General features: G+C 43.4%; 1 protein-coding gene across 2 annotated transcripts in view; it reads right to left on the reverse strand.

Moving 5' to 3' along the window:
• Positions 1-6,259: 6,259 nt before the first annotated feature.
• ANKUB1 (ankyrin repeat and ubiquitin domain containing 1) overlaps positions 6,260-22,207 on the reverse strand; it is a 38,749-nt gene continuing 22,801 nt past the window's right edge. For both annotated transcript variants that reach the window (XM_021711941.1, XM_008057305.2), the window contains exons 4-6: positions 19,938-20,052; positions 14,034-14,978; positions 6,260-6,439 (exon numbers count right to left, since the gene is read on the reverse strand). In XM_021711941.1, the coding sequence (XP_021567616.1) occupies positions 6,295-6,439; positions 14,034-14,978; positions 19,938-20,052 (1,205 nt within the window). In that variant the 3' untranslated portion in view covers positions 6,260-6,294. The remainder of the gene's footprint in view (positions 6,440-14,033; positions 14,979-19,937; positions 20,053-22,207) is intronic.

Below are 22,207 nucleotides of genomic sequence, written 5' to 3' on the forward strand. Positions count from 1 at the left end.
CTTTTTTTTTGAGTTGGAGTCTCACTCTGTCACCCAGACTGGAGTGCAGTGGCTGCTACCGGCCACTGAAGCCTCGACCTGCTGAGCTCCGGTGATCCTTCTGCCTCAGCCTTCCAAGTAGCTGGAATTACAGGTGTGCACTACCAGGCCCGGCTGATTTTTTGATTTATTGTAAAGATGAGGTCTCGCTGCCCAGGCGGGTCTCGAACCCGCATGCTCAGGCAATCCACTCACCTCAGCCTCCCAAAGGCGTGGGATTACAGGCTGAGCCACCGAGCCCAGCTAGGATATTTGTTTCTTATATCCTGCAAGGCTGCATCTACAAACCTCTGGCACAAGGTAAGGCTGTTTTTCATACATTGTGTCAGGACCTTCCATTGATGCCTCTGGAACAGCTGCTTTAAATTATGAGAAGGTAAACTAAATGCAAATCTTTTACATTCTTGAAAACTTAAAGGTATAGAAAAAAGCAATCCTGTAGATCAATAACTATGATGTTATAATCAGCCGGAATAGCAACTGGAGATGGCAGCCCAGGCTGCAATGCACCATAGTCTCCATTGTGGCATTAATGACTCTTAGATCCTGTAAAAGTCTCCATTTTCCAGATTTCTTTTTTATAACAAATATAGGAGTATTCCAAGGACTGATAGAAGGCTCTATATGGCCAGCCTCCAACTGCTGTTGAACTAATTCTCTTGCTGCCTTAAGTTTCCCCGAGGGTATGGGTCATTGTTCCACCCAAACTGGTTTATCATCTTTCCAGGTAATTGGATCAGCGGCCTCAGGAACAATGGCCCCTAGGACAAATTTGAAAAGTCAATACCAGACTGGTCTTTCCTCTCTGTAACCTGAACAGGTCCTTTTATGCCCTGTCTGTTTCTTCCAAGCCACTTTAAGGGATCGTATCCTATTTGTAGCATTTGCGCTGACACCTTGTCATCTGGGCTATACAGAAGCATGCCCATTTGAGCAAGAATATCGTGTCCCCAAAGTGTAATGGGGATGGAAGGAATGATGTAGGGACAAAAGGCTCCTGAAGTTTCATTATCTGTCCAATTTAAGATTTGAGAACTTTTGGCTACAGAGGGTGCTCGACCAATACCAATGAGTCCTGATGGGGCTACTTGTGTTGGCCAGGAAGACGGCCAGTTTTTCCCAGCAATACAAGAAACATCAGTCCCTGTATCTAGCAGACCTTTAATTTTAACCTCCTGAATATGTAAATCTTTTAGAGGTCTGGAGTTAGTAATTTCCTGAACCCAGAAAGTGAAATTGCTTGAGCCAAATCCAGAGTCACCACTGGGCTTATCGGTTAGAGACTTGCCCATGTTATGATAGGGTAAGAGTAGTGACTGAGCTATTCTTTGACCTTCATGAAATTGCACGGTTTTGCTATGGGGAGCAACAAGTACCTGAATTTCCCCTGTGTAGTCAGAGTCCACCACTCCAGGAATCACAGAAACTCCTTGTAGAGACAAGGAACTTATTCCTAATATTATACCCACTATTCCATCCGGGAGAGGGCCCTTCACTCCCATTGGAATTGGGGTAACTGGAACACCTGGAGTTAATATTGTTGTGATGGAGGAAAGGTCCTGTGCTCCCTGGGGTGGCTCTGATGAGTTCTGAGATGGGACAAAGGGAACAAATGGGTTCATGCCGAAAGTTGCCCCTATTGTTACTTGGGGCCAGGGCCGGCCCCTCTGCCCATTTCCCGGAATTGGCACCGTAGATCATTGTTTAGTTAACAGAGTGCCATTTTTATGAAATTTGGATTTGCAATCCCTAACCCAATGAAATCCTTTCTGACACCTGGGACACAGAGACTTTGGTTGAGAGCTCTCATTGGGCTGTTGCATCAGGGCTTCCTGCAACCCTTGTTTAGCTGGGCAGTCCCTACTAATATGGCCAGGCTGCCCACAGTTATAACAAGTTAAAACCGAGCTGTTTTTTGATTTATTGTTATCATTTTGCATTCCCTGCACAAATTGTGCATAAGTTTCTCCCTTCAAGGCGGTGGCTATTGCCATACCCTGCATAACGGCAGGGTTAATATCAGCACACTGCCTGATATAATCAGTTAATTGTCCTGTTCTTCTAATCGGCCTAATCAAAGCTTAGCAAGTACTGGTTAGCATTCTCAAAAGCCAACTGTTTAATAAGGATATTTGCTGCTTCTGCATTAGAGATTACTCTATTTACTGCTGTTGTAAGTCTAGAGAGAAACTCCTCGTAAGTTTCATCTGTTTTCTGCTTAAGATCAGATAGTGAGGTAGTCTGAGTAGTATTTATAGGTAACTTCTTCCAAGCCTTACTTGCACAAGAACTTACCTGGAGTAAAACTTCCTTGGGTAAGATTAGTTGACTGTCAACTGATTCATATAATCCTTTTCCTAACAACATATTGCTAGAAATATGAAACTGATTTGGATCCCTCTGCTGGTTAACAGTTCTTTGGATCCTTACTTGATCTTCAAATTCAGTTTCCCATAGTAAATAGGCTCCTCCTGACAAACAGCTTTTAGCAAGTTGTCGCCAATCTTGTGGTGTCATCCACCAAGTGGCAAATTGTTCCATAATAGTAATAGTATAAGGAACCGTAGGACCATACTGAGTACAAGCCTCTTTAAGTTCCTTAATTAATTTATATGGTAGCGGCTCCCAGTGAGGTGCCTCGTTTACTGTGCCTTCTTCCATATAAATTACTGGAAAGCAAGAAGACAGGGTAAAATCTCCCTTTTTCTCAGCCTTTTTTCTGGCTCCCTACGTACCTACATTAGCCGGAGACACATACCCAGGTGTGAATTTCGGTGTTTTCACCTTATTTCTAGTAAAGGGTATGGGAGGAAGTACCTTGGCAACATTACCAGGATTTTTTCGCTTATGATACCCATTCACTTCCTCCTCCAACTCCATTTCCTCCTCGGGGAAAAATTCATCATCTAAAGGAGGTGCCGAGGCTACGGCCAGCAGGGGAGTGTCTTTATTTTTGGATGGAATTTTAGAGAAATTGTGCTGTGGATTTAAAGCATCTCGGATAATATTCCATAAAGCTAAGGCATATAAAATGCAAAAGGTAAGCCAATTGGTTCCTCTATTGGACAATATGTTCAAAATACTAGTGGACATGTTCCTTTCTTTAGATTCACTCTGGCCCATGATTCTATCACAGCTCTTAAACTGCTCACCCTTCCTTGCTCTGCCTGTCTCTACAGAGGGGTCCGTGGCCCCTGGGTGAGGTCCTATCTGTCCCGAAAAAGAAAAAGAAAGCTTACCTTGAGGTCCCACGTTCAGGCGCTACTTGCCGGAGACCAGCTCCAGCCAGGTTCAGGGTACCCCAAAGGTGGAGATGGCATTGGCGATTGGGGGGAAGAAGAAAGAGAGAAAGAGAGAAAGAGAGAGAGAAAGAGAGAGAGAGAGAGAGAGAGAGAGAGAGAGAGAGAGAGAGAGAGAGAGAGACTGGACCCCAGTCTAGTGCAGAAGCTGTTTAATAGGAATTACAACTGGTCTTTTATACACAGTCAGGTGTGTGAGGGGCATTCCCCACCCACCAGATGTTCTTTCAGGTATAATCCCATACCTAATCGATGAAACCTTAATCCATTTATTCAACTTCAATAAATCCTAAGATCATGACCCAGAAGCCTGTGACCAATACTAAGTCTCTTAGATGTGACCCGAGTTTGAATTATAAGTTGTGTGAAAGCCAAAACTGCAGTTTGTGGAAGAATGGGAGCAATGAGCTTCTAAAGTTAGCTTGTGTTCATCCCGGTCTCAGAGTTTTTATGTTTTGAGTTCACAGGAGCTTAATCTGGTTAGTGCTGAGTAGAAAGGGGGAGGAAATGGGGTCAATAGCTCCCAAACGCATCTTAGTGGTCTCAGGGTCAACGGCCTTTCCTGATCCCTAATGCTCAGTGGGCCTCCGTGGCCAGCTCCCAACAATCACTTTAGGGTCAGCAAAACGTTCTTAAGAAAAAAGACATGAACCATAAAAGAAAAAAACCCCAATAAATTGCATTTCATTAAAGTTAAAAGCTTTTGTTTATCAAAACACATCATTCATAATATGAAAAGGTGAACCACATACTGGGAAAAATATGCACCATACGTACATCTGATGAAGAACTTGTATCAAAAGTACATAAAAATCTCCAATAAACCAAGAATTAAAAGACGAGCAACCCAATTTTCAAAATAGGCAAACTTAAGTTGATACTTTACCAAAGAAGATATATACAGATGACCAATAAGCACACAAAAAAGCACCCCACATCATAGTCATCAGGAAAATGCAAATTAAAACTACAGTGATATGTCATTTCAAACCCACTAGCATGACTAAAAATAAAAACCACTGGTGACACCGTATGTTAGTGGGTGTGTGAAGCAGCCCGACCCTTGTACATTGCTAGTGGAAATGTGAAGTTGTAAAACCACTTTGGAGAATTCTTAGGCAACTTCTTATAATGTTAAATGTACATTCACCCTATTACCTAAAAATTCCACTCCTATTTACCCCAAATAAATAAATAAAATAAAAATATATATCCAGAAAAAAAGACCTTTACAATAATGTTCAAAGAGCTTTATTCATAATTCTTCAGAACTGGAGGCAACCCAAACATCTATACAGTTGAACAGATAAACTATGGTGAGTCTATATTATAGAATACTAAGTAATAATTACTACTACTCCTGTATTCCCAGAACTTTGGGAGACCAAGGTGCTTGAGCCCCAGAGTTTGAGACCAGTCTAGGCAAGATCTTGTCTCTACAAAAAAATATCAAATTTAGCCAGGCATGGTAGTGTGTTCCTGTAGCTCTAGTACTCAGGAGGCTGAGGCAGGAGGATCGCTTGGGTCCAGGAGTTTGGCGTGGCAGTGAGCTGTGATCATGCCACTGCACTCTAGCCTGAGTGACAGAGTGATACCCTGACTCAAAGATAAAATAAAGTAAAATAAAACATCAGAATAGCAGTTACCTGTAGGAGTTGGGATTGACTTAGAAAGGGGCATGAAAGGACTTTCTAGAATAATGAAAGTGTTCTATGTTTTGATTGAGATATTGCTTATGCAGGTTATATATATTTGGCAACCCCACTGAATCTTACATTTAAGATTTAGAGCTGGGTTCGGTGGCTCAGCCTGTAATCCCATGCTTTGGGAGGCTGAGGTGAGTGGATTGCCTGAGCCCGCGGGTTCGAGACCCATCTGGGCTACTTGATGAGACCTCATCTCTACAATAAATCAAAAAATTAGCCAGGCGTGGTAGCGCGCGCCTGTAGTTCCAGCTACTTGGAAGGCTGAGGCGGAAGGACTGCCGGAGCCCAGCAGGTCGAGGCTGCGGTGGCCAGGAGCGGCCACTGCACTCCAGTCTGGGCGACAGAGTGAGACTCAAACTCAAAAAAAAAACAAACAAAACTATGTATTTTATTGTATATAAACTTTATCTCAATTTTTAAAAAAATTAAAAATATCAATGTTTTAGCAGAAATTTAAAAGATGTCTGAGACCAGCACTAGACCTGGATGGTATTTGTAACCTTCCTAGGGACTTTCCTTTTATAGAATTAAAAAAAATTTTTTTTTCTCATGTTCTACTTTCTTTCTTTCTTTCTTTCTTTTTTGAGTTGGAATCTCACTTGGTCGCCCAGACTGGAGGGCAGTGGCCGCTCCTGGCCACCGCAGCCTTGACCTGCTGGGCTCCGGCGATCCTTCCGCCTCAGCCTTCCAAGTAGCCAGAACTACAGGTGCACGCTACCATGCCCGGCTCATTTTTGATTTACTGTAGAGATGAGGTCCCGCCAAGTTGCCCAGGCGGGTCTCGAACCCGCGGGCTCAGGCAGTCCACTCACTTCGGCCTCCCAAAGGCGTGGGATTACAGGCTGAGCCACTGAGCCTGGCTATGTTCTACTTTCATATGGCCTAAAAAAATGCATTAAAAGAAACTTAGAAAAACAAAAAAAGAAACACTACAAATTTTTACTCCCTTTTCATCCTCTCAGTTCCCCTATTCCATAGACAACCACTGTCTTCAGTTTCTTATGAATTCTTCCTCAGGTTCTTCACACACACACACACACACACACACACACACACACACACACACACACACACAATTTTCCCTTAAGGTGATGGAGTCCAAGAAAACATGGTGTTAAATGTTAAATGTCCTGTTGAAAGTTGTGTAGCAGAACTATTATTAGAGATGATAGCATTAGAACTGTTATTGGAAATGTTAACATTGGGATGAGGGATTCTCTTTGATCAGGTCTTTGTCCAAATTGGGATCGTTACGACTTTTTAAAGTACAATCTCTGGAGGGTTTTCACATCAGCTGCCAGGCTTCCTTGAGTAGTCCTTGGGTTGGAAATGCTCTTTTTGGCCAGGACTCTTGCTATTCCTAACTGCTGAAGCCATCGTTTCTCTTTAAAGGCACTGCAAGAAAACAAGACACATTTTAAAAGGAAACCCAATCTCATCACCATACATAGCTGAAAGGATGGACATCTTCAGGTTGATTTGCAACTGTGGCTAGTTTGTCTCGTCACATAGATAGAATGTCTCGTCACATAGATAGAATGTGAAATAGAAACAGGAATCTTTCTTGGCTAGGTGTGGTGGCTCATGCCTGTAATCCCAGCAGTTTGGGAGTCCAAGGCAGAGGATCCTTTGAGGCCAAAAGTTCAAGGCCAGCCTGGGGAACATAGGGAGACTCCATCTCAAGATAAAAAAAATATATATTATATACACACACACACACACACACACACACATACATATACTATATATATCATATATATATTTGGTAATAATATAAAATATAATAATGTAAATATATACTATTCTATATAATGTTATTATATAGAATAGTATAAATATATAACATGTAAATAAAAAAATATAAGATTATATATAAGAAAAAAGGAATCTTTCTGAAACAAGTTCCCTGTGATACAGTGGGAATGATATTTTTCTCAAGGCAATACTAGAAGTTTTTTTTAATATTAGAAAATATAGTTTATTTAAAGTAAATTAGAGAGAGAGAGAGAGAAGATTCACCTCCCCAAGGTGAGGGAGGAGGATCAAAGCCAGGCAGCACAGCGACAGCCATAGCTCAGAGAGCGCATGGCCACAGCAGAGTCTAGCAAGGCAATGGCCCAATACTAGAAGTTTTGAATCCACAACTTTGGGCCGGTCAAAGTTCTTTTTTACATAAGGTAAGTCACATAATCAATTTGTGTCTGTTTTTAAAAATTTCTTTATTTTAGTATCTGTTGTGACCCAAGAATTTTTGTTTGTTTTTGAAAACAAAATCTGGAAGTTGTTAGAGAAAAGGGGAACAGCCATCTATAAGAGAGATTTCTGGAGAATAAGCTACAAAATGTGGCCATACCTGGGTGTGAAAGTGGAGAAACCAGGAATTGAATCTTGTTTCTAGCTTTGGAGATGGTGAGGACAGCACAGTCAATACGTTAGAAGAATGATACAGAAGAAAGAAAAGTTTAGGAAAAAGATTAAAGACAAGTTAAGTTGAACTGTGTACGGGATAGATATTTTTACTTGGTAATTGGAGATACACAACTTTTAAGAAAGGTCAGGATTTAGGAGTCACAGATAAGGGAATGAAGCAATGGATAACTGAGGCTTCCTAGGATGAGAGTACAGAAAGTGAGGAGGACCAAAGATAGAATCTTAGAGAACCCCAACATTTAATGACTTGTCAAACTCCTCTGGAATAAATCACATTTGCATCCTACAAAGTAAGAGTAATCCTGTTCAAATTTTCAAGTCCTAACAATCATAAAACATTAAATTCCATTGCATTTCAGCTAAAGATTATAAAAATATCTAATATCTGCTAGGCAGGGTGGCTCATGCCTGTAATCCCAGCATTTTGGGAGGCTGAGGTGAGAGGATTACCTGAGTCCAGAGGTTCAAGACCAGCCTGGGCAATTTGGTAAGACCTTCTCTCTACAGTAGATTAAAAAAAAAAAAAAAACATTAGCCAGGTGTGGTCGTGTGCGCCAGTAGTTCCAGCTACTTGGAAATCTGAGACAGAAGGATCGCCTGAGCCCAGCAGGTTGAGGCTGCAGTGGCCATGAGCATGTGACTATACTCCAGCCTGGGTGACAGAGTAAAACTCTAACTCAAAACAAAACCAAACCAAAAAAACCCCAAAAAACTTCTCTGAAGCTCCTACCCACCACTCACCCCATGGAATAAGGAATAAGAAGGACATTTTCCACATGGTCACACAAATGCTTCTTAATGTAGGTGCTTTCCTGTTTGCCAGCTTATTTCTGGTGACTTTCTCTCTGTCCCCTAAAATGCCATTTGCAAATCCACTTACTTTCCTGAACACTAAATGGTTTGCTTGCCCTCTCACTAAGCAGTGCCTTTGACCATATTTCTCGCCTCTACCTGGGTGCTTTCTCTCACCACCGCCCCTTTTCTCTGGTAAAGTCCTGTAGATTATCTATTTATTTATTTATTGAGTCAGAGTGTCACTCTGTTGCCCAGGCTGGAGTGCAGGGCTCAGGTGATCCTTCTGCCTCTGCCTAATTTTTTCATTTATTGTAAAGATGAAATCTCGCCAAGTTGTCCAGGCTGGTCTCGAACCTGGAGGCTCTGGCAATCTTTTCACCTCGGCCTCCCAAAGTGTCGGGATTATAGGCGTGAGCCACTGTGCCCGGCCCTGTAGATTATTTAAAGGCTTTTTCACTCAATCCACTAGGAGCAACCTTGCATACAAATACTATAGTGTTTCAAACATTTGAACCAGGTACATGCCGCTTGATTCAACTTCCTTGTTCTGGATTAACTCTTTACTTTACCTCAATATCTATGCCTTCCTGGGCCCTCTGAAATGGGCTAACTTGCTCATGGTGTTCATACAATTAAGTCTTAAGTCTTAAGGAAATCACTCAGGCACCTTTAACCATTCCCCATACCCCACTTGACTTAATTTGCAGTCTTCTCTCTCCCATTCTGTCACATATCCTGACTCTTCCTAGGCTCAGAACCCATTCTGATTTTCTCCCTGGCATTTGAAACCTGACCTTTCTGCATGTTTGAGCAGTACTATTCTATGTGCTGAAGATACAAAAAGTGAATAAAAGGCTCACTCCTGTAACCCTAGCACTTTGGGAGGCTACATGAGAGGGTTGCTTGAGCCCAGGAGTTTGAGACCAGCCTGGACAACATAGCTGGTCCAGGCTGGTCTCTACAAAAATGAAAACAAAAATAAATTAGCTGGGCCTGGTGGTGTGGGACTATAGTCCTAGCTACTCAGGAAACTAAGGTTGGAATGATCACCTGAGCCAAGGAGGTCGAGGCTGTGGTGAGCCATGATCATGCCATTGCACTCCAGCCTGGGCGACAAGAGTGAGACCCCCACTCAAAATAAATAAATAAAATTAAAATTAAAAAGTGAATAAAACACACGGGACATGCTTTTTCATAAAGAATAAAAACAAAAAGCTGTATTTTTAACTGGAACACGAGAACCCATCAAAGTCAGCATTTGGAATTATAGTCTCTTCTCAGTCCACTCAAACTCCTGACCTGCTGGGCCAATTCCTTACATTTGAATATTTATTTATTAACCTGGACTCCTAGGTCACATTAACTTCACTGGAATTGGACGAGAAATAATATGGAAGGTTGTTTTCTAGACACACCTTAGAAATATCCTTTGTTCTATGTAAAGGCTACACTATCTCATCTTCTAGGCTGAGGAATGAGACCCTGTGTGAACTTCTGGCCTCAGTCACTGATCTGAGTGGTACTTACACAGATTATGAAAATATAAAAATTTAATAACCTGCCTATACCAGCCACACGCCCTCGTCAACCCAGACCCACATTAACACTTGTTCTGAATTAACGGCATCAGTGCCATATTGGAGTTAACTCTGAGAGATATATTTCCATGAATCTAAGGTTAGAGTTGCTGAGTGATACGTGGTCCAGCAGGCCTTTCACCTGTTGCCAGGGAACATGTCTGGTTTGGGAGACTTCTCTTCTATATAACAGGAATATCTGATGGTGGCTTTATCCATGCTGATCTAATTCCCTGGGCCAGCATGATGATGGACTATGTTTAATTCTTCCCCATCTCCTGGCCATGATGCTAGTGTAGTATCACCAGAGCAACCAAACCTCCTCACTGCCTGGCTTGACTGGCTGTTTCAGGTGGACATGGTGCTTTTGTGCCCCCTGCGAGGGACTTGAACCAGACCCAGAAGAGTGTGCAGGGTATGAGACTGCAGCTCTCCCATTCTCCATGGCCCACCAACAAAGGAAGGTGGAGTAGATCCTGGGGAAGACCTGTGGAAAGGGGGCAGAAACAGGCGGGGAGGAAGTGGAGGGGATGAATAGAGGAAGATCAAAATATTGGGAAAAGAGAAACGGAAGGAAAATTTGCTGGGAGTAGCTCTGCAGCATAAGTGCAGTCAGACTGTACTGCTCCTTCTGTGAGTCTCGCTTAGGCACCAACCCCTTGCTGTCTCCCTCCCTGCTTCCCTCCCCATCCCTCCCTCCCTGCCTTTCTTCTTTGCTTCCTCCCTCAGTTCCTCCCTTCCCCCTCCCTCCTTCTCCCTTCTCCTTCCTTCCTTCCTTCTTGCTTCTTTCCTTCTTCCCTTCTCCCTCCATCAACCCCTCCCTTCCTCTCTCCTTCCCTTCCTTCCTCTCTCTCTCTCTCAATTTCTCCATTCTCAGAATAACCTCTTTCTTTGAAGAGGTTTAAAGAAAGCCAGCGCGGTGGCTCACACCTATAATCCCAGCACTTTGGGAGACCGAGGTGAGAGGATTGCCTGAGCTCACGGGTTTGAGATCAGTCTGGGCAACTTGGTGAGACCTCATCTCTACAATAAATAAATAAATAAATAATTAGCCGGGCATGGTGGCTCATGCCTGTAGTTCCAGCTACTTGGAAGGCTGAGGCAGAAGGACCGCCTGAGCCCAGCAGATCGAGGCTGCAGTGGCCGTGAGTGTGCCACTATCCTCCAGCCTGGGTGACAGTGAGACTCCAACTTTAAAAAAAAAAAAAGGTGTTTTTCCCAGCAATTTCCTTCTTGATCTTGAAATTGCCTCCCCTTAATAACTCAAATCCCTATGCAATATATCTACAAAAAACAGCAAACTGGTAGAATCTCTTGGGAAAACAGGAAATGTTTACTAAAGCTAAACATAAACTTACGCTATGGCGTAAGCAATTCCATTTCTAGGTATAGAGTCAAGAGAAATGAATGCAAATATCCACCAAACTTTATATGCAAAATAAGCATACACTTTTCATTCAAAATAAGCCCCCAAATTAGAGACACTCCAAATGCCTGTCAGTAGGAAAACAGATAATAAATTAGGATCTGGAATACGACATAGAAATGGAGTGCTACATAGAAATACGAACAATCAATACACACAACAACATGGATGAACCTCACAGGCAATGTGCTGAGCAAAAAAAGTCAGAAATAAAGTTATATGCCATACGATGCCCTTTATGTGAAGCTCAAGAATGGACTAAACTAATCTTTTGTGACAGTGATGGGAATAACAGTTATATTATTGACTGGTGGGGAACCGTGGGAAATTCTGGGGGTGCTGGAAAGAGTTCGCATCTCATCTGATCTAAGTGGTGCTTATGTGGCTACATGAAAATGTAAAATATCAACAAGCCATACATGTGAGATTAGTGATCTTTGTTGTTGTTTTAGAGATAAGGTCTCACTCTGTTTGGAGGCTGGAGCACAGTGGCATAATCATAGGTCGCTGCAACCTCAACCTCCCCAGTTTAAGTGATCCAGTCTCAGCTTCTTGAGTAGCTGGGACTACAGACATGACCGCCACACCCGACTAAAAAATTTTTTCTCTCCATATTGCCCAGGTTGGTCTAGAGCTCCTGGCCTCAAGTAATCTTCCTATCTTGACGCCTCAAAGTGCTGGGATTTCAGGCGTGAGCCACCATGCCAAGCAAGATTAGTGATCTTTATGGATTTTACTATATATTTCATAACTCAATCCCCTCTGAGGGAAGCACTCCACATAATAGACACTGGCAATCTTTCTCATCTCAACCACACACATACGCACCTTAAAAACTTACATTTGGCCGGGCTCGGAGGCTCAGCCTGTAATCCCGCGGTTTGGGAGGCCGAGGTGAGTTGATTGCCTGAGCCTGCGGGTTCGAGACCCGCCTGGGCAACTTGGCGAGACCTCATCTCTACAATAAATCAAAAACTAGCCGGGCGTGGTAGCGCGTGCCTGTGGTTCCAGCTACTTGGAAGGCTGAGGCAGAAGGATGGTCGGAGCCCAGCAGGTCGAGGCTGCAGTGGCCGGGAGCTGCCACTGCACTCCATTCTGGGCAACAGAGTGAGACTTCAACTCAAAAACAAACAAACAAACAAACAAACAAACAAAAAACTTACTTTTGCATGTTTCCATTTAGCTTAGCACAGCACTGGGCCATAATAAACACTTATTGAGTGTTTGAAAAGTAAACTCATTTTTAATATGTGTTTGTTAATATAACAAATCAGAATTCCCTTTCTTGTGTTTATAGCCTGATTTAAAATGGGCTGTAGAATTTTTTCAACTAATCATTTTTTTAGTATCTTTAGAATTTTAGATGATCTCTTTTTATGCATCCTAGTCAACGATATCACACAAATAACAAAGTGTAAAGCCATTAAGCAAAGTATTGTCAATCTTACGTTGGAATTTGAATTTTGCCAGCTTTAAAGTCCAAATTACTCTCACCACTAGGTGGCAGCAACCTCGCTGAGATCAAGTAATAAAGACCAATGCAGAAAGGCAAATAAAACAATCCAGCCTTGTTTTTTCTTTTCTTCTCATTACATTGAGTAAGGAAAAAAGCCACTCATAAATCTATACTTCTACTATAATATAGGCAGTCAATAATACCTTATAATGCGCAGAGCCTGGGATGTAATCAGCATTGTGTTTTCAGTGATTGCTGTTGACCAAAATTTATCTTATGAAATGAATATGATTGAAACATTAATTCTGATACCCTTTCTTGTCTCTTTAAATGTGCTAATGGAGTGCCTTTTTAGCTCACCTTAAATATTAATGTCAAATCTAGTACTCTATTCAATATAGATCTCCCTCCGCCTATTTATTTTGCCTAGTAAGTCAACTTAAGCCTTTTATTTATTTATTTATTGTGAGTTGAAGTCTCACTCTTATTGCCCAGCCTGGAGTGCAGCAGTACGCTCACGGTCACCGCAGCCTCGACCTGCTGGGCTTAGGCAATCCTTCCTCCTCAGCCTTCCAAATAGCTGGAACTGCAGACGCACACCACCACCCCCAGCTAGTTTTTGTGATTAATTAATTGCAGACGCACACCACCACCCCCAGCTAGTTTTGTGATTAGAGACGAGGTCTCACCAAGTTCCCCAGGCTGGTCTTGAACCCCCAGGCTGGCAATCCTCTTTCATCGGCCTCCCAAAGTGCTGGGATTACAGGCTGAGCCACCGCGCCTGGCCAACTCAAGTCTTTATGGTTCAATTTGCTATTATATTGTTTCTTTCTTTCCTCCCTTCCATTTTCGTTACTATCTAGTCTTCCGTGACACTTTTGATATCTCCTGCTCATGTTTCAGGCTCTTTTCACTTTAACTACAATGAACAATTTCTTATTAGTGTCAGAAGAACAAGAAGAGGATGAGAAAAAGGAAGAAGGAGGAGGAGGAGAAGGAAGCAGCGGAAGAGAAAGAGGAAGTAGCAGCAGCAAGGAACCTTGCTAATTGATACAACTCTTTTTACTGTGTCTCTTTTCTTCCTGAAAGCTTGTGAGGAAAGTACTATATAGATTGGATTGGCCAATAGTATCAGTTCATTTTGTCCTAGTCACTAGGCTAAGATGAAGTCCTTGAAGCTGGGTGTCAGCGCATTGGAATAACCTGTTACTTCATGTGGTGTACTAGGGCTTCCTGAATGGCTTTCTGCTCTAGAGCTGCCATATGAAAGGTTTGCCCTTTGTATGTTTAAAGAGAAGATATTACCTTGCCACAGCTAAGCAGTAGATTGCATTCTCCCTTGGTGTCCTCCCGCTGTGCTCCGCGGAAGACGTGAAGGAGGACCTCAGTAAGGAGTCAGCACCAGGTGTTGCATTCAAAAGTGATGGGTGTGAATATCCCACTCTTGAAACCGAAGGGAGGGGGACTTTGGGAAGATACGTATTTTTTACGAGCTTTTCTTTTTCTTTTTTCCTAGCTGTGGCGGTGATTTTTTCCTGATTTTGTTGTGGATGTCTTTGTAATTCAGAGAACGTATTTGCATCTGCCAGCGGATGAAATTTGAGAATTTGTACTCCTGTGTTTGGTTGTGAAATTGCCAAAGTATGGACAGGTTTGCTGCCTGTAGTTTGTTCCCTGATAGGTGGTAGCTTGTGCGAGGTGCTTTGTGAGTCTGTGTTCCCAGCTTTATGCCAACTCTTGGAGGTCATTTTTGATTTGGTGAAGCCATCCACTATCATAGTGTCTCCAACTTTTGTCCCAAAGACCCTTGTTCCACAGAGCTGTCCTTTCTGAAGACAGTGACCCTGAGCTCTTAGGACCCATTGTTTTATCTTAATATAAATCCTCATCGGGACTGAAATTTTCAGAAAACAAACCGTGGACCACATTTTACTCAGCAGATATAATACGCAGTCTTTATGCTTGTGTTTGAACGCGATGGTCAGGGGAGTCTGTCCTGCTGCGTTTTTGCATTCCAGGCACAGCACGCTGCAATGGACAAAGACCTTCAGAATCAACAGTTGGCCTGCTTCTGCAGCCGCATGAATGGGGCATTTAGAGACATCCACATGAAGGACTTCTTGGCACCAAGCTCGGTAGGGGTGAACACCGACTGCCTCATGGGGCCCCACGCCCTGCTTCAGGGCCCATTCGGTAAATTCTATGTTCCCACAAAAGGCAGCGATGTACAGGGCCACCCTCTTCTGATACCTGAATTAGTGAAACAAGGAGGGAAGGGGTGTCTAATCAGTCAGCAAACAGACAAAAGTAGTTACACTGAACATCCATGAAGCAGTCTAGGTAAAATGTGTGTGTGTGTGTGTGTGTGTGTGTGTGTGTGTGTGTGTGTGTGTGTGTTTTGGCGAAGCATGGTGGCTCACGCCTGTAATCCAAGCACTTTGGGAGACCAAGGTGAGAGGATTGCCTGAGACCAGGAGTTCGAGACCAGCTCGGGCAACATGGCAAGACTTTGTTTCTATAATAAATTTTTAAAAAATTAGCCAGGCATGGTGGCACATGCCTGTAATCCCAGTTACTCAGGAGCCAGAGGCAGAAGGATCGCCTGAGTGGTCGAGGTTGAGGCTGTGGTGGCCGTGAGTGCACACTCCAACCTGGGTGACAGAGTGAGACTCTGACTCAAAAAAAGTGTTTTTCTTCCTAACTTTTACCTTAAAATGTTTTCAGAGGCCATTGCCTTGCTAAGCTATGGCCAGGCCATGTTTCCTGGCTTTGGCCCCCACCGCTACCTTGGGGAGGTGAATCTCCTTTCTTTCTCTCTCTCGCTCTCAAATTTGCTTTCTTTTTTTTTTTTTTGAGTTGGAGTCTCACTCTGTCACTCAGACGGAAATGCAGTGGCCACTCCCGGCCACCGCAGCCTCGACCTGCTGAGCTGTGGTGATCCTTCTGTCTTAGCCTTCCAAGTAGCTGGAACTACGGGTACGCGCAACCACGCTCGGCTAATTTTTGATTTATTGTAGAGATGAGATCTCGCCAAGTTGCCCAGGCGAGTCTTGAACCTGCGGGCTCAGACAATCCACTCACTTCGGCCTCCCAAAGTGCTGGGATTACAGGCTGAGCCACCGAGCCCAGCCATCAAATTTACTTTCTAAATAGACTATATTTACTAATCTAAAAAAAACATTTTCAGAAAACACATATAATGATATACAGATTAAACTGCACAGGTCCTGCTTAAACATTATCCTACTATGCACAGGTAAGTCATTCAAACTGTTTTCCTCGGGGTGGTTGTCTTTCTTTTAAAAATCAAATGCTCAGGAAAATATCAAGCATGGAGGAATAGAAGAAGCATTCCAGTCTGACCATGTAGCTGAGCTCTTAGATTTTATTTAAAGATAAAGTCAAGTGCAGATGGTCAATCATATGAGTGCTAGAATTCAATTGTCAGGATTCAGTACCCAGTTCTGTCCTTGCTAGCTGTGTGACATCGAGCAGGTTCTTAATCTCAGTTTCCTCCTCTGTAAAACAAGATTTTAAAAAAGCATCCACCTCAGCCGGGCGCGGTGGCTCATGCCTGTAATCCCAGCACTTTGGGAGGTGGAGGAGGGAGGACTGCCTGAGCTCAGGGGTTCGAGACCAGTCTGAACAACATGGCGAGACCTTGTCTCCACAAAAAAATCAAAAAATTAGCCGGGTGTGGTGGTACATGCCAGTGGTTCCAGCTACTTGGAAAGCTGAGGTAGAAGGATCACCTGAGCCCCTCAGGTCAAGGCTGTGGTGGCTGTGAGCATGCCACTGCACTCCAACCTGGGCAACAGAGTGAGACTCCAACTCAAAAAAAAAAGCATCCACCTTATCAAATTGTTATAAGTGTAAAATGCAACACAGCTATCTCTTTGGATTCGGAACATTAAAAAAGAGAATTATTACTATCTCATAATAGAAATTGATGTAAAATATTTGAATGTTTTATAAAATTGTGAAAGCTGCTATTCCTATTTGTCACTTCACAGAATCCTTCGATCTCCTGCAGACGGCTTCTGCAAAAACATGATTAAATCACCCACAAGGGGGCACTATTCTAAAATGCCATTGAATTAAAACCTAAATGTTAATACAATTTATATATCTGGGAAGCTGCTGGTTGCACTAATACACTAATTTTTATCTATCTGTCTATCTATCTATCTATCTATCTATCTATCTATCTATCTATCTTTAAGTCAGTGTCTCACTCTGTCGCCTGAGCTGGCACGCAATGGTGGTATGATCAGGGCTCACTGTAGCCTTAACCTCCTGGGCTCCAGTGATCCTCCTGCCTCAGCCTCCCAAGTAGCTGGGACTACATGAAAATACCCACCTGTTTCTCTGAGCTTACCCTCCTTCATTGCCCTAGCTATGCTTGCTGCACTACATGAGTGGTTAAAGTGTGAATGCTTATATTAAATGTAGTTTGAAAAATTGCACTCGCACTTAGGAAGAGGTGGTCAATGTTTTAAGCCATCCATTAGCAAGAGTGGTTTTTGTTTTTAAGAATAACTGAATGTGAAAGTGGCAAGGTACAGATGTTCTTCGACTTATGATGGGGTTGCGTCCATTCTAAACCCATCCTAAATTGAAAACGTAAATTGGACCAGGCAGGGTGACTCATATGTATTCCCAGTGCTTTGGGAGGCTGACGCAGGAGGATGGCTTGAGGCCAGGAGTTTGAGATCAACTTGGGCAACATAACAAGACCCTGAATCTTTACAATTTTTTTTTAGAAATTAGCCGGGCTTGATGGAGCATGCCTGTTGTCCCAGCTATCCGAGAGGCTAAGGTGGGAGGGTTGCTTGAGTCTAGAAGTTCAAGGCTGCAGTGAGCTATGATGCACCACTGTACTCCAGCTTGGGTGACAGACTGAGACCCTGACTCAAAAAAATTTTAAAACAGAAAGAAAAATATCATGAGTAGAATATGCATTTATTTAATTAGCTATTTTTCAGACACAGGTTCTCACTCTGTTGCTCAGGCTGGTGTACAGTGGCACAATTATAGCTCACTTCAGACTCAACCTCCTGGGCTCAAGCAATCCTCCTGCCTCAGACTTCCAAGTATAACTAGGACTAAAGGCACACGCACCATGCCTACCTAATTTTTAAAATTTTATTTTGTAGAGCCATGGCCTTGCTATGTTGTGAAGGGCCTCGAACTCTGGTGTCAAGCAATCCTCCTGCCTTGGCCTCCCAAAGTGGGTGGATTACAGGCATGACCCACCACACCCAGCCCCCAAATGCATTTAATACACCTGCTGAACATCATAGCTTAGCCTAGCCTTCCTTGAATGTGCTTAGAACTCTTTCAGTTGGGAAAAATCGTCTAACACAAAGCCTATATTATAATAAAGTGTTTAAAAATCTCATTAGTTTATTGACTACTGTATGGAAAGTGAAAACTGAAGTAGACCCTGGAAGTATGGTTTCTGCAGAAAGCTTATCACTTTGAGCCATTGTAAAGTTGAAAAATCTAAATCAAATCCCATCGTAAATTGGCGACTGTCTATACTTAGCCTTTAAAAGTGTTGCTAAAAGTCTCATATACAAACCAAGTTGAAGTCACACATTTGATTACAGTTGACCTTTGAATTGCACTAGTTCACTTCTACTGGATTTTTTTTCCACCTCTGCCACTCTGAGACAGCATGACCAACTCTTCTTCCTCCTCCTCCTCAGTCTACTCAACATGAAGACTACAGGGTGAAGAAATTCATGATGATCTACTACAGCTTAATGAATAGTAAATATATTTTATCTTTCTTATGCTTTTCTTTTTCTTTTTTCCTTTTTTTTTTTTTTTGAGTGGCAGTCTCACTCTATTGCCCAGGCTGGAGTGCAGTGGCATGCTCATGGCCACCATAGCCTCAACCTGCTAGACTTAGGTGATCCTTCTGCCTCAGCCTTCCAAGTAGCTGGAACTATAAGCATGCACTACCATGCCTGGCTAATTTTTTGATTTATTGTAGAGAACAGGTCTTGCCAAGTTGCCCAGGATGTCTTGAACCTGTGGGCTCAGGCAATCCTCTTACCTCAGCCTCCGAAAGTGCTGGGATTATAGGTGTGAGCCACTGTGCCCAGACCTTATGATTTTCTTAATAGCATTTTCTTTTCTCTAGCTTACTTTACTATAAGAATATAGTATATAGTACATATAACAGGCTGGGTGTGGTGGCTCAAGTCTGCAATCCCAATGCTTTGGGAGGCTGAGGCAGTAGGATTGCTTGAGTTCAAGACCAGCCTGGGCAACATAGTGAGACCCTCTCTACAAAAAAATCTAAAAATGAGCCAGGTGTAGTAGCACATGCCTGTGGTCCTAGATGCTCTGGAGGCTGAAGCAGGAGATCACTTGAGCCTTGGAGGTCAAGGCTGCAGTGAGCCATGATTGCATCACTGCACTCTAGCCTGGGAGTCAGAGCGAGATCTTGTCTCAAAAAAAAAAAAAAAAAAAAAAAGAATATGCAAAATATGTGTTAATTGACTAGGTTATCAGTAAGACTTCCAGCCAACAGTAGGCTGTTAGTGGTTAAGTTTTTGGGGAATCAAAAGTTACATGTCAATTTTCAACCATATGGGGAATTGGCACCCCTAGACCCTTCATTGTTCAAGGGTCATCTGTCGTTAGTATTTCCTGAGAAAAATCTGCCTGATTTACAACCCACCCCCAAAGACTGCTAACCCTGGTGACATCCCTGCTGCTTTTTTGCAGCAGATATCTGAATAATGCCTGCTTGAGACATGCTAAGTGGAACAGGCATGGGCGTCACCCCAGCTGTAGAATGAATTGCAAGCTCAAGGTCTAATGGAAATTGAATCAAAAATCACAGCACTTGCTAAGTTAATTTAACATTAATCTCTCATACTTGACTGGGTGCAGTGGCTCATGACTGTCATCACAGCACTTTGGGAGGCTGAGGTGGGAGGATGACTTGAGCCCCAAATTTCAAAACCAGCCTGGGCAACATAGAGAGACCTCATCTCTACAAAAAAATTTAAAAAGTAGCCAGGCATCGTAGTGTGTGCCTATAGTACCAGCTACTTGGGAGGCTGATGCAGAAGGATCGCCTGAGCCCAGGAAGTAGAGGCTGAGGTGAGCCATGATGGTGCCACTGCACTCCAACCTGGGCAACAGAGTGAGACCCCGACTCAAAAAATAAAAATAAAAAACTTCTCATACTTGAGTATTGGTCCTTCTTTTGATAAATAGCGTTGGACTTTAAGTTTTTTTCCAAGGAGACAACCCATCAGGAATTCCTTCCATCCATCCCAGACGTCCAAACGAAGTGTCATGCCTGTGGATCAAGAGAGGCAGATCAGCAGTGCGGTTTGGCAATCCATAAAACTTCTAATCATCGCTTGCTCTACACAGAGACATGAGCTAGATGCAAAATGGAAGGGAACCCTGGAACAAGGAGACAGGGGTGCTAACTTTAGCTTAGGCCTTTTTTGGCTTGGAGGAGCTCTTTCACTTCTGCAAGTTACCATTTTCTCATCTGCTCAATGATTGCATGGAGTGCTGAAATATTTCTTGCAGCTGTGTTAAAACTGTCCTGTGGACATTGATTCAATGCTGCTACATACACTCCTATGTAAGCTAAAGCTGTTATATTGGAAGAGGGAGCTATGGGCACTGTGGCAGGACAAATGGCCTTCTTGGGCCTTTAGCTTACGAATGGGCCGTGAGGGAGTTGAATTATACCAGTGAATTTGCTTGTTCAATCCTTCATGAAACAGGAGCCATTCTCTGTTGTGAACATAAAAGCAATTCACTGCTGCCAGTGAATTTATCGCTTGCTCTTCAAAAGTCTATTCTTTCTTTACTGGGTACCACGGCTCATGCCTTGTAATGCCAGAACTTTGGGAAGCAGAAGCTAGAGGATTGCCGGAGTCCGGGGTTCAAGACCAGCCTGGGCAACTTGGAGAGACTTCATCTTTGCAATAAATAAAAAAATTAACTGGGCATGGTGGCATGCACCTGTAGTCCCAGCTATTTGGATTGCCTGAGCCCAGCAGGTCGAGCCTACAGTGAGCTGTGATCATGCCACTGCACCCTAGCCTGGGTGACAGAGTGAGAAGCCAAGCACCCCACCCACCCAAAATCTACTCTTTCTTGATACCCTGTTCCTTTTGTCCTTCAGGCTGGTGTTTTCCAAGCATCTTTCCTCAGTCTTCTGTTCTTCTCACTCTACACATTTCCTTGGGATTCACCCATCTCCTCCTATAGTGGGTTACCCTGATCTCTCTCCTTTCTCTCCACCTTGACCTTTTTTTTGAGTCAGAACCTCACTCTGTCACATTCACAGCCACTGCAGCCTCGGCCTGCTGGGCTCAGGCAATCCTTCCACCTCAGCCTTCCAACTAGCTGGAACCACAGGTGTGCACCAAACACCCGGCTAATTTTTGATTTATTGTAGAGACAAGGTCTCACCAAGTTGCCCAGGCTGCCTCCTGCCCTCTGTCACTTTTTAACCCATGACCTTATTCTAACTGCTTCATAGCCCTCATCATCAGTCCTTGGTTGGAGATTTTTTTTCTTGGCCCATTAAAAAGAAAGTTTCTTCTGTACTTGCCACACAGCTTGGCACTAGGCAAGTGCTCACTAAATACTTGTTGACTGATTAACTGGCAGTCTCAGTGGTGATGACGGTTCCATTGACCTCCCCAGTGCCACCCACTCCCAAGTCCAAGTCTCCAGCCCAGGCCTCTGCTCCAGCTCCACACTCCCCCTGCACTGCAGCCCTGTTATCTCAAAAGACTGCTCACAAGCCAGGCACAGTGACTCAGCCTGTAATTCCAGCATTTTGGGAGGCCAAGGCGAGTGGCTTGCCTGAGCCCACAGGTTCAAGACCAACTCGGGGAACTTGGCGAGACCCCGTCTCTATGATAGATACAAAATTATCTGGGCGTGGTAACATGCACCTGTAGTTCCAGCTGCTTGGAAGGCTGAGGCGGAAGGATCGCCGGAGCCCAGCAAGTTGACACTGGGGTGGCCGTGAGTGTGCCACTGCACTCCAGCTTGGGTGACAGAATGAGACTCCAACTCCAAAAAAAAAAAAGATATGTTAGGCCAGGCACAGTGGCTCAAGTCTGTAATCCCAGCACTTTGGGAGGCAGAGGTGAGAGGATTGCCTTAGCTCAGGGGTTCGAGACCAGTCTGAGCAACATTGCAAGACCTTGTCTCTACAATAAATTTAAAAAATTAGCCAGGTGTGGTGGCATATGCCTGTGGTTTCAGCTACTTGGAAGGCTGAGGTAGAAAGATCACCTGAGCCCAGTAAGTAGAGGCTGTCGTGGCCGTGAGCATGCCACTGCCCTCTAGCCGGGGCAACACAGTAAGACTCCGACTCAAAAAAAAAAAAAAAAAGATAGGTTTAGCTTGATACATTCTTTTTCCCCCCCAAAAGTATATATTAACTCCAATGGGAAAAAAAGTACAGTATCCATAGA

This window comes from Carlito syrichta, unplaced genomic scaffold (genome assembly GCF_000164805.1).
Source record: "Carlito syrichta isolate Samal-C Ts95f unplaced genomic scaffold, Tarsius_syrichta-2.0.1 Scaffold302945, whole genome shotgun sequence".
Lineage (NCBI taxonomy): Eukaryota > Metazoa > Chordata > Mammalia > Primates > Tarsiidae > Carlito > Carlito syrichta.